Source organism: Nycticebus coucang, chromosome 7, assembly GCF_027406575.1.
Source record: "Nycticebus coucang isolate mNycCou1 chromosome 7, mNycCou1.pri, whole genome shotgun sequence".
Taxonomy (NCBI): Eukaryota; Metazoa; Chordata; class Mammalia; order Primates; family Lorisidae; genus Nycticebus; species Nycticebus coucang.
This window is the reverse complement of record NC_069786.1, coordinates 66,351,989-66,365,044: the sequence shown is the minus strand read 5'-3', so window position 1 is coordinate 66,365,044 and position 13,056 is coordinate 66,351,989. Positions and strand designations below refer to the sequence as shown.

General features: G+C 42.8%; 2 protein-coding genes across 2 annotated transcripts; one reads left to right on the top strand and one right to left on the bottom strand.

The window, feature by feature from the left end:
- Window positions 1-456: 456 nt before the first annotated feature.
- Window positions 457-2,132, top strand: LOC128590535 (L-lactate dehydrogenase A chain-like). Its single transcript, XM_053597870.1, has one exon. The coding sequence runs from the start codon at window positions 548-550 to the stop codon at window positions 1,544-1,546; it is 999 nt and encodes a 332-aa protein (XP_053453845.1). The 5' UTR covers window positions 457-547; the 3' UTR covers window positions 1,547-2,132.
- A 10,070-nt stretch (window positions 2,133-12,202) lies between these two features.
- Window positions 12,203-12,361, bottom strand: LOC128590544 (small integral membrane protein 30-like). Its single transcript, XM_053597878.1, has one exon. It carries the CDS (start codon window positions 12,359-12,361, stop codon window positions 12,203-12,205), a length of 159 nt encoding a protein of 52 aa, XP_053453853.1.
- Window positions 12,362-13,056: the final 695 nt, after the last annotated feature.

Genomic DNA, 13,056 nt, shown 5'->3' with positions numbered 1-13,056 from the left:
AGATGCTTACAGCCAGGAGCTACCACTATGTATGAACAGATTAGAGAAAAATGCTCAGCATTGTGCATTTTATGCTCTTAGCATAACCTGAAAGATAGAAAATCATTGGCAGCACCTTAAAAACTCTGCAAATGAACTCTGCTGCTGCCATCCAGACGCCAGGGTGGGAAATTAAAAAAAAATGCAGGTCTAGTGCAACTGATGTTCTTTTGTAAATAGGGAAGAAATAGAATCCACTGGACCTTTTCCTGGTTAAGTGCATCACGGGGCACAAGGGCAACCCAGGGCTGGAAGTCAGGAGGCTGGGGTCTGGCCGAGTCATCTCAGGGAACTCCTTTGAATTACAATTATTTTCTAAACCCCTTTAGGGAGAAGAATGATGACTGGGATGATTGATTTCTTTTAATCGTGTTAATTTTAGAGAACAAATGAGTTCAAAGTTAGCATAGAGAGGAACTGGAGTTGCTGCCGCTGAGTCCTGAGATCGTCTCATGCACCCCCGACGCCCAGACTTGCATTCCTGATCCCTTTTGGTTCCAAGTCCAAAATGGCAACTGTCAAGGATCAGCTGATTCTTAATGTTCTAAAGGAAGAACAGACCCCCCAGAATAAGATTACAGTTGTTGGGGTTGGTGCTGTTGGCATGGCCTGTGCCATCAGTATTTTAATGAAGGACTTGGCAGATGAGCTTGCTCTTGTTGATGTCATCGAAGACAAATTGAAGGGAGAGATGATGGATCTCCAACATGGCAGCCTTTTCCTTAGAACACCAAAGATCGTCTCTAGCAAAGACTATAATGTGACTGCAAACTCCAAGCTGGTTATTATCACAGCGGGGGCATGTCAGCAGGAAGGAGAAAGCCGTCTTAATTTGGTCCAGCGAAATGTTAACATCTTTAAGTTCATCATTCCCAATGTTGTAAAATACAGCCCAAACTGCAAGTTGCTCGTTGTTTCAAATCCAGTGGATATCTTGACCTATGTGGCTTGGAAGATAAGTGGCTTTCCCAAAAACCGTGTCATTGGAAGTGGTTGTAATCTAGATTCAGCCCGGTTCCGTTATCTGATGGGGGAGAGGCTGGGAGTTCACCCATTAAGCTGCCACGGATGGGTCCTTGGGGAGCATGGAGACTCTAGTGTGCCTGTGTGGAGCGGAGTAAATGTTGCTGGTGTCTCCCTAAAGAATCTACACCCAGATTTAGGCACTGATACAGATAAGGAGCAGTGGAAAGAGGTTCACAAGCAGGTGGTTGAGAGTGCTTATGAAGTGATCAAACTGAAAGGCTACACCTCCTGGGCCATTGGACTCTCTGTGGCAGATTTGTCAGAAAACATGATGAAGAATCTCAGGCGTGTGCATCCAGTTTCCACCATGATCAAGGGTCTCTATGGAATAAAAGATGATGTCTTCCTTAGTGTTCCTTGCATCCTGGGACAGAATGGAATTTCAGACCTTGTGAAGGTGACTCTAACTTCTGAGGAAGAAGCCCGTTTGAAGAAGAGTGCAGATACACTTTGGGGGATCCAAAAAGAGCTGCAATTTTAAAGTCTTCTACTGTCATAGCACTTCACTGTCTAGGCTACAACAGGATTTTAGTTGGAAGTTGTGCATGTTGTCCTTTTTATCTGATTTGTGATTAAAACAGTTATATTAAGATGGCCCAGGAAGAACATCATTGTCCTAAAGTTAAAAATGAGAAGGGTTTGTAAACCCTACAGTTGTATCCTGATACTAGATGAACCTTACTTACCCTGTGTAGTCCTAAATGGATTAGTGTAAGACAAACAGTTGCGCCACTGCTGAGGCATCACTGCCAATGTGGCACACGCTGCAGTTGCCCTTTGAACCAGATGTGTGTTTACTGGTGTTATATTACTTCTGGTTCCTTTACCCAACATGCCTAGTCCACCCTTTTCCCAATCAGTCACATCCGGGGAGCTAATGTATAAATTCCAACATTGCATGTCCTGCGCATAACTGTCGTAAAGGATCTTATTTTATGCGCTGTATTTATCAGTAGTGTACATTGCCGTATAATGTAAAAAGAAAGATCTACATGTAAACAGTGCAACCAACTACTCAAATGTCATACCAACTGAACTACCCAATAAACCTTGAACAGTGAAAAAAAAAAAAAACAAAGTTAGCATAGAACATGAAGAACATTCCGGACAGAGGGAATTCTCATTGGCAAAAAAAGGAAGTTTAAAATGGCATGGCATGCTTGGAAAGCCACAAGTATTTTAGAACAGGTGAAGCATAAATACCAAGGAGAAGAAGAGGCAAGAATGTGGGACGTAGGCCTGACTGTGGAGGCCCCTGGTGCCATGCTGGGAGGGGCTACAGTCATATTCACCAGAGGCAAGGGAGTCATCAAAGAGTTATCTTAAAGAGTGCAATAAGACTGTCATATATGTGGTTTAGAAAGATCACTCTGCCATCATTGAGAAAGGGAGAGTTGGGTTGAAAGTAGAAGGGAGCAATTCCAATGTGGCAACAAGAGTTCTAATTAGGAGGCTCCTGCAGACACTACACCACCGTGGGGCTCAGTGTCATTAGAAAATGAGTAGTGTATTAGGACACTGTTTATAAGTGACAGTTTGGGACCAGATGAATGTAAAAAAATAATTGTAAGTGACAGAACCATGTCTCAAACCAGCTTTTTTTTTTTTTTCTTAGACAGAGTTTACTTTGTCACCCTCGGTAGAATGCTGTGGCGTCATAGCTCACAGCAACCTCAAACTCTTGGGCTCATGCAATTCTCTTGCTCCTGAGTAGCTGGGACTATAGGCGCCCACCACAACACCTAGCTATTTTTAGAGATGAGGTCTTGCTCTTGCTCAGGCTGGTCTCGAACTCCTGAGCTCAGGCAATCCACCTACCTCAGCCTCTACAGTGTGCTGGGATTATAGGCATGAGCCACTGTGCCCGGTCCCAGCTTTTTTTTTAAACAGATAGTTTCTTGGCTCACATTTCAAAAATGTTCAAGTATAGATTGACTTTAGGTATCAGTGACAGGATTTCATCAGGACTCTCCTCCTCTCTCTCACTCTCCATCTTTCTAACAGGATCGCCACGTGAGAAACAAGAGGGTCAACACCAACCCAAGATGTACAATCTACAAAGTTAGTCCCCTTCAGTGGACTAACAGCTCCAAAGAAATGTTACAGGGAGGACTCTGACTGGGCTGGCGTGGGTCACGTGTCCAGTCGTGATCCAGTCACTATGAGGTGGGAAATGGAGCCCTCTGCCCGGCCAGGCCTGAGTCAACACCACTCCTATGAGAGGGGGACTGGCAGGGTCTGCCCCATCAAGCCCCAGGGAACAGGCTCCCTGTGGGAAATGAGACTTATATTCCCAGAGGAAGGGACAAAGGATGTTGGGCAGCTAAAAAAAAAAAAAACAAACAAAAAAAACAGCAGATGTCCATTACAGGAGATGGGGCCAACAGTCTTACCATGCTGTAAGCCATGGTTTTGCCATAAGCTATTCTACTTTTCCATCAGGCCAGGGTCCCAGAGCCCGAAGCCCCAGTCCAGGAGCGGAGGTTGGACGTTTCTCCCTACTGGCTTAACCTAATGGCTAAAGTTTGGTCTTCTGAGGTAAGACCACACACACACACACACACACACACGATGGAGAATAAGGAACAGGACTCAATGACTTCAGTTCTCATACAGTTCAGCTTTACATTAAAAGAGAGAGGAGGGTAGATTCTAGTGGAGCAAGAGCCCTTTAGAAAAAGCACTTAGGGATCAGAAACTCCATGTAATTATTTTTATCATGAAACTGAAAAAAACTTCAAAAGAAAGCAACATGGATGACTAACAGCCTAGAAAATAAGTTCCTGAAAAAGTTCAAGAATCTAGCATTTTTAAGCACAGAGGAAAAATTCTATGATTGCTACCAGGAAGGTGACCTGGTCCCTATCTGCAACATTAGCAAGCTGTACTAGACATATTCACCCAGTGCCTTCTTTCTCTTCCTCTCCTTTTCTCTTCCTCTCCTCCCACTCTGCCTTCTGATTGGAAATACCGGGGGTATCTTAAAATGTTAAGTAAAATTCTACTATTGAAAAGGTATTAGAAGTTAGAACAGTTACTAGAGCAGGGTGAGGAGAAAGAAAAAGAGAAGGTCATGGCGCCTCTGGATGGGTTTTAGATTGCTGGTTCTTTTCAAAAGAAAGGAGAACTCAATGATGCTGAGGTTTCCTGAGCTTCTATATAATTGTAAAATTAAATTAGGTGATAATTTATATTCTTCTCACTTGACCATCTTTCAAAGACCACCCTGCCTATAACATTAAATTATCCAAATGTACAATGCAACCAGTGTAACCTGGTTTCTTGTACCCTCAATGAATCCCCCACATAATAAATAAATAAATAAATAATCCAAATGTAAAAAAATTAGTTCAATAATATTCTATTTACACATCCCTTAACATTCCAGGAAAACACTACAGTGTTATAACTCTAACATCTTTTGCCATAGAGGACAATTGTATTCCAATTTCAAAATGAAACGAAAGTTTAACAAAAACACACTTGTTTTTGTTATTTTTTTAACTCGGGTTAGCTACTTTTGTTTTAAAGTAGTTATTATTCAATCAACAAATGTTTAGGCAACATAATCACATGCAAAATAGGATCCTAGATGTAGTGGGAGATACAAAGTAGCAAAAAAGAAGGTCTCTACTGCCATGACACTTATAACTGTGTAGATAAAGCATAAATATTGTGACACATTAAACAGAAATCCGTAAGAATGCAGTATAAGAAATATCATGTGTGGGCGGCGCCTGTGGCTCAGCGGGTAGGGCGCCGGCCCCACATGCCGAGGGTGGTGGGTTCAAACCCGGCCCCGGCCAAACTGCAACCAAAAAATAGCCGGGCGTTGTGGCGGGCGCCTGTAGTCCCAGCTACTTGGGAGGCTGAGGCAAGAGAATCGCATAAGGCCAGGAGTTGGAGGTTGTTGTGAGCTGTGTGATGCCATGGTACTCTACCAAGGGCCGTAAAGTGAGACTCTGTCTCTACAAAAAAAAAAAAAAAAAGAAAGAAATATCATGTGGCAAGTCACAATTAATTATAAAATAAGTGCAAGAGTCCCCAAGTCCCAGACAGGGAACACTACTGTGGGCTGGGGCGGATGCCAGAGGAGGGAATCCTGAAGTGGGGGGGACCTGAGTACGGGCCACAGGAGGAGCTACAGGAGGTGTAGCTGAGGAGCAGGGGGCTGAAATCTGGAAAGCTCCTGTGAGTAGCACAGGAGGAGGGGAGCACTGGGTGAATATTTTGGCAATATCCTGCCTTTCAATTCTTCAGGGTTTCAAAGTTGCTTAAGAGAATCTCAAATGCAATCATTTTAGGACCATTGGTCTGGTTGCAATTGATTTATTTTTATATATTGCTTACTACATTCTGGATGCAGTTCCAAGTGTTTTTTAAAGATTGACTTGGTTCATCCTTCTGACAGCTCTTTGAGGTAGATATTAATAGGTTGACACACACAGAGGGATTACAGTAACTTGCCTATGGCGACACCACTAAGAAGGGATGGGACGGAGCCAGTACTTGCAACCACTGTGCAAAGCCCCACAAAGACAACCAGGTTGGGAGGTGCCTCCTGGAAGCAGATGGGAGTCCTCATCCAGGGGTTGGGTGCTGAGTGGGGGGGAGAGCAGAGGGACCCTGGAGGAATAACGAACAGAACTATGACTGGCTGGCTATGCGTGGGTGAGGAGGGAAAGGGAATGAGGCTAGCAGTGATAAGAAACTAGGAATTTCTTTATTTTTATGCTTCCCCTGGATGGGATCAGGGAAGATGAGTCCAAATTTTGCCCTAAAACGTATTAACTCCTGGAAGTCAGACAAACCTGGTTTAAATCTAGCTGTGTGACTTTGGGCAAGGTACCCACCTCTCTGTTCTTCTCTTTCTTCAACTCTAGGAGGAATGATTCCTACTTTTGTGCATCTGAGATACTGTAAGTCAAGGGTCTAGCACAGTGCCTGATAAGGATAAAGGTCCATTCGAAGTCTGCAGGCCACTGGAGGTATGGGACTCAGAGCTTGGAAGTGAGTACATAGCTGGAGAATTTGGTTCAAAGCCCTTAATCTCCGCAATTTGTTGCCTCCTGGTCACCAGGCTGGAGACTGTCAGAGATGAGAACAGAGAGGAGGGGGACTGAAGGCTGGGCAAAGGTGACCAAGAGGGAACATGGGAGGGTCCACCCTGCCCCTGCTTCTTGTAGCCATGGCCACCACCTGCAAACTGTGCTTATAAGCCGGCAAGCAGTCATTTTTCTATGAGGATCCAGAAGTCAAAAGAGGAATTTGGCAGCAGTGGCTTTGTCCATACAGCCTGCCCCATGGGGGGGCTCTCCAATTGACACCATACCAGAGGCCCTTCTACCTCCACCACCCAGGAGGAGCCCAGCGCTGTGCCCCTGGCAGCCGCTTGTGCCCTGTTTTCTCTTCTTCTAGCCAATCCTGTTTCTAATGCCAGGCTGGTTTCCAGGTGGTCCTCTCCTCACCTCTAAAGGACTGGACTGGTTCTACATCACAAATCTGTTTGCCAGCCAGCCAGAGATTTGCTCCCATCCTGCACCCTTAAATAGGGACATTGGCCCAGAATTGGGGCTAGAATTTTCCATCCCTTTGGCTCTGGGTGTTTTGACTTGCTGGACACTAACCCTTCCCTGGGAGTGAGCCACTACTTTTCCTTACCTCCAGTCATTCCCCCCACACTCACACATTCCCTTCCGTCTTGCAAACTGTGTTAACCCCCTTCTGAAAATATTTCTGGCAAAGAGGTTAGTGGGGACCCTAGCCACGGAGGGCAGAGTTTCAAAGAAAAAGTAGTCAGTATTATTAAAGGCTACAGAAGACTGAGGACCATGCAAAGACCATCTGACTTGAACCAGTGAAGCTAAGATGGCTTTCACACACAATGGGGCAGAAGCCATATTGCAGGGATGATAAATGGAGACGCTGTAAACTATTTTTCCCCAAAACTTGTCAAGGACAAAAGTAAAAAAATAAAATGTTGAACTGAAAGTTGTTCTTAAGTTAGAAAATATCCTGGGGGTTTCTAGGATTTTTCCAGCAGAGGATAAAGAAATAGAATATGGAACCAAAGTCTGACATGCAATAAAATTTCCCTCTGGTTGAAATATTTATATCTATTTGCTATCAAAATTTAACTTCATTTTCCAAGAGCTTTAATGATCAAGTAAATATGTACATAGATATTCCTTCATTTGGATTTTGAAGTTAATGCGTGAAAATTATTGAAAAATTTTAAACCTTATATGACTCTCTGACCCCTTTTGATTAAGTTCGACTGGCATAAAACAAGTAATTGAAGTATTAAGAATCAATTAACAGTGAGCTGGCTGATTGCCATTACACTTTTAATTAGCAGTGTTGGTTTCAGTGTCACAATACAATGGCTAGTGGCTATAAATAAATTGATTGACCAGCCACCAGCTGACATTTTGAGAACCTTGATACATCATCACTTTTGCCTGCTACTAATTAAGATTTATATCTTCCCCTGTATTAATACTGCAAAGGTCTTTGTAGTGGAGGTAGGATTTTTCCACTGCTTTTGTTTCCGTGGGTCTTATCGATTACAGTGTGCATTGTCTAGGATCACAGCATTGTAAATGCCATTCCAGGGACTCAGTTCAAATCGGGTCCTCTGCTGATTCATTCAACAAGCATTTATTAAAGGATGACCATATGCAAATCACTGTGCTAAATGCTAGGCCATGGGAGAAGGAAGAGGGAGGACTGTCCAGATCAATAGGGCACTCACCCTAAATTTTAGAAGCTCATCATTTCCGGGGGGCACACTTGGTACTTCACTGGGCTGCAACAGGATGCAAATTCTAATAGGATAGAAATAATGTGAATGGGAACACGGAAGACAGGGCAGTTAGTTCTGACTTCCAACAAGTGACTTTTTCAAAAACTGTGCATTGTGACAACAATTTGAGTGTTCACCCTGAGTTCATACAACTGAGAAGGGTTATTGGGTAATTTCATCTCCAGTCTATAGGCATTTATGAAGACGGAAGCTCATTTATCTCCAGGCCATTATTCCCACTTGATGCTAGGACAGACACAACTTGTCTCCAGCTCTGATCCTGCCTTCTACTCACTTATGAGAGGGTTGGTACCTGTGCCTCTCAGAGCTTAATTTCTCTCTTTTTTCCGAAGCAGCTCAGTCTGTCACTCAGTGGTTAGGTTGTCAGCCATATACACCGAGGCAGGTGGGTTTGAATCCAACCCAGGCCTGCTAAACAACAATGACAACTATAACAAAAAAATAGCTGGGCACTATGGCGGGCGCCTATAGTCCCAGCTACTTGGGAGGCTGAGGCAAGAGAATCACTTAAGCCCAAGAGTTAGAGGTTGCTGTGAGCTGTGATGCCACAGCAGTCTACAGAGAGTGACACAGTAAGACTCTGTCTCAAAAACAAAGTAAAAGCAAAGCAGCTCAATGCCAGCTGTCATTCATCTAATTACGTGGAGTTTGCTACAATGAAATAAATATGCACACAAATCACTTTGAAAGCAGTTTTACAAACCCCTTTTCAGGGTCCACTCTAAGATACATATTTAATTTAGACTGATACCTTAAGTTATTTTGATGCTAGAGGTCTTCAGACCACATTTTGAGAAATATGGCCTGAGCCATCCTCTAACTTTGTAGATGAGGAAACTGAAACCAGAGAGGTAACTTACCTTAGGACCTGGTTCACATGTAATAACAACAGACATTTATATAGCACTTATGATGAGCCAGGCATGGTTTCGGGTGCGTTACACATGCAGTAGCAATTCATTTAACAACTCTACAAGGTAGATATGGTTAACATCTCTTTTTACAGATAAAGAAACTGTGTCACAGAGAAGTGAACTGGGTTGTTCAAGGTCACACAATTAGAAAACACCTTTACCCTTTGAATCCTGACTGAGTCAAGAGTCCACCATAACCGCTACCCCACAGGGGTAAATGTGGGTGTGAGTCCAGGTCATCAGATGCCCAGAGGGGGCCCTCTGCCTCACACACACTGCCTTGAAGGCTGTGAATCTCAAATAAAAACTTTGGGTTTTTCTCCCGGCCATTGAGAGCTCCAGTGGTTTTTCCTTTCCAGTAATAACTGTCTTGTTTCAGAGACTTTCTCATACCACTTCTTTTCCTCTACAAAATTCTACAATTTTCTTTGCTTAGGGCGCCTTAAAAAGCAGAGATGTTCAATGTCAGGACTACACTGAAGCTTAGCTTTGACTGACACATTCTCTGAGCATTCAAACTGATGCATTCTCTTAGCAATGCCAGGAGACGCTGGCAAAAAAGAAAATATCACATCCCATCGTTGCGTGTGCTAAAGATTAGAACCCCTAAAATTATACTTAATAACTTTGCCTCAGTGTTGAGCTTTTCATTTTCTCCTGCTTGAACTGAGTGACCCACCTTCTCATGAAAGAGCTTGGGGAAATCAGAAGTTCCAGGACATTAAGAAGAAAATGAGGGAAGTGTTGTTGACAGAAATAAACTCAAAAGCAAACAGGACCTGACTACAGATTCAAACGTACCTATCTGCATGAGACATTTCTCTTTATGACTCTGCTGTTTCCAATTTCTGGCAGGCTGTAACAACAATTAAGCAAAGCTTTTTATTCTGAGTCCCTTCATTTTGGAAAAAAAGATTCTCCCTGGACTCCTTGGTGAGCTCTTCCTTGCTGCTTTCTTACTTGGTGCTGAGAGTTGAAGGTTCCCAGTGCAGCTGGCTCTGCAGCTCCGACTCAACTGCCAGCTTCCTGGCTTTCAGAAATCTCATTTCCAGGTCCCTGCTGTTTTCCTGCGTGGTGCTGATTGCTGGCTCTGGTTCCCAGGAGGTGCCTGAGCTCAGATTAAGTGCCAGCTTCCTGCTGCACAGCCTTGTTAACAGGGCCTGTACCCTTGTTCAGCAAACTGCTTCTGCACCAACTTAATGTTCTTTTCACCATCCAGTTCCTACACAATGTTGTCACAGTAAGACACTCGATGTGCAATCCTGACGCCAGTGCCGCTCAATAGAGAGCCGCAGCTCGCAATTGCTGAGCTGACACTGTCACCAACTGCTGGTCCCTAGATTGTCGGGAGCAATAGCACAAGTTTGAAAATGGCGTTGCCTGGGATTTTATTGCTGGACCACGGCAGGACAAGGAAAGCAACCATCCTGGGCAAGGAATTGTCCCACATATGAATGAAGACTCTTCCTTGGTTTTGCCACATTCCGGGCTTTCATAGGTGTCCTTTATGAGGCTGAAGAACTTTCTTTCTATTCCTCGTTTGCTGTGAGTTTTTATCATGAGTGTTGAATTTTTTTTTTTTTTTTTTTTTGTAGAGACAGAGTCTCACTGTACCGCCCTCAGGTAGAGTGCCATGAGGTCACACGGCTCACAGCAACCTCTACTTCTTGGGCTTACACGATTCTCTTGCCTCAGCCTCCCGAGCAGCTGGGACTACAGGTGCCCGCCACAACGCCCAGCTATTTTTTTGTTGCAGTTTGGCCGGGGCTGGGTTTGAACCCGCCACCCTCAGTATATGGGGCCGGCGCCCTACTCACTGAGCCACAGGCGCCGCCCCATGAATGTTGAATTTTTTTCAAATGCTTCTTCTGCATCTATTGATACGATCCTGTGTTTTTTCCCCTGTTGCCTGTTAATAGAATGGATTACACTGATTGATTTTCACACACTGAACCACTCTTGCATTCCCAGCATAAACTCCACTTGATCATGGCATAGTATTCTTTTTATTATATTGCTGGATTTGACATGCTAATATTTTGTTGGCGATTTCGTATCTATGGCCATTGGTATTGGTTTGTAGTTTTCTTTTCTTATACTGCCTTCACCTAGCTTCGGTTTCAGGACGTTGAGAAGTGTTTCTTTCTCTTGCTTTTCCATTATGTAAAAGTAATTGTATAGGATTTATTTTTTGTTCTTCTTCTTCTTCTTCTTCTTTTAGACCTTATCTCACTCTGTTGCACAGGCTACAGTACCATGGTATCCGCCTGCCTCATAGCAACCTCAGACTCCTGGATTCAAGCCATCTTTCTGCCTCAGAAAGATGGTATAGGTTTATTCCCCCAGTGTTTGCGACAGTGATTACAACTTAACCAATATTTCATTTGAAGTAGTGAGACACAAGCATACTGTGAAATGTTAAATATGAATTAATATTATAAAATGGAAAAAGATGGAATGGGATGGAATGACATGAAATGAGATAAAAAGGAGCCTGTGGCTCACTGTTCCAGCTCAATCCAAAATGCCAGAGTGTCAAAATGGTACAAAATAAATTTTCTCTTACTCTACCAGATTGACAAATATTAAATTCTTTCCTAGACCATTTATCCCAAGTAATTAGATGGGTTTTACATTATTTTGTCCAGATTTTATATAATTTAGAAATTGGCTTTTTAAAAAAAAATTTTTTTAACAACACAATGGGCTTATATTTAATATAGTACTTCTCACATAGAGATGTTAATCAGTTAATTAATATAAAGTTTCTTTTTCAAATTAGATCTCTTCTCCATTTCAATGTTAATATAAAGGATTTTGTTTTTACATTAAATCTTTTTTCTATTTCAATGTTAGATATACTGAATACATCTTTCTAAATGTTTTTTACCCAGAGATAAAAGTTTCAATGTTTGGCTATGTGATATCTAAATACCATATTAACTTGAGTGATAAAACAAAAATATAATAAAAATAAGGAGAAAAGACTCCTCAACAATTCAGGAGGCAGTGACTGTAACTTAACAGTGGAAATTTCCTTGGATTCTGGGCAAAAGCTTCCTTCTTCCTGTCTCACGTGCTTTGAAAATCCTAAAACTATGAATTACTTATGTAAATTTCAACCATCTTACTTCCTTGACCCCCTTTCTAACCAGCACATATAAAGGATAGGCGGAAATATTTAGTGCATAACTTGTAAAGAAAATATTTTTTCCCCATTTATGTATCAATTTGTTCCCATTTTAAGGGAAATAACAAAGAATATGAAACTCTCCTATTTACTGTTTCTTGGAAACTTTCAGACACAAAAGCTCACGTTTAGTTTCAACACACAAAGGTTTTTATGGCAAGGTTTGATTCAGGAAATCCTTCAAAGTCATATCTGTCCATTTCTCTTTCAAGCATATATCCCCAAGCAAGCACAGATGCCTGTGATACTTAGAACTACACCCAATAACACAGCGATGGCATCTCCAGCCTCCACTGCTTCAACAACAGGCAATACCAACAGCAGTGAAGTGAGGACTAAGATCAATTGTATTGAAACTATAGGCATGATGTTGGGATCTTGAGGGCTGAAGGTTCCAAAGAAATGGTTTATATATATAATAATTCTATCAGACTTGAAATTTTTCCTTTTCTGGAGTTCCGGAACAGATGTTAAGGCTAAGAGGTTCCACATGACACAGCTTTCCAGGAAGCAGCCATTACAGGAATCTAAAAAAAATTTTATTTTCCAGTTCTTTCTGGATTCTCACACCCTACTTAGAGGTAGTGCCTATGGTACTATTTCAGAAAACGACCCCAGCTCCCTGCTGGGAATCCCAACTATGGCGTCTTTCCTCACTGGTTAGTTAGTCCTTGCTGAGTCTAGTAGACTATGCACACCTACACAGGTGGTAGACTGCTGTAAGAGAAAAAGTCAGGTTAAGATCTTAGTTCAGACCCTTGGTCTTGGCTATACCAGAGCAGGCCTGAACCAGCCCTGAAGCTACACAGGGCTCCCAAGCAGATACCAGTCCATTGCCCAACATTTCGAGTTCCACCCATAGCTCTCTCTATTCATCCTCTCTTCTCCACCTTGACTGAGGTAGGAGTCAGCCATGAGTCCCAGCCTTCTCTTCCCTCCCTGTGTTAATTGTGCTCCGCATCGTGCCAAAGATCTTTCCCTCAGTCACCGGGCCCTTGCCACTGTCCTCAACGGTGAAGATGCCAGGATATCATGAAATTTCAACCTCAACCAGCCCCCCA

Coding starts and splice junctions, on each gene's coding strand:
- LOC128590535 (XM_053597870.1), top strand. CDS start 548: ATGGCAACTGTCAAGGATCAGCTGATTCTTAATGTTCTAAAGGAAGAA.
- LOC128590544 (XM_053597878.1), bottom strand. CDS start 12,361: ATGCCTATAGTTTCAATACAATTGATCTTAGTCCTCACTTCACTGCTG.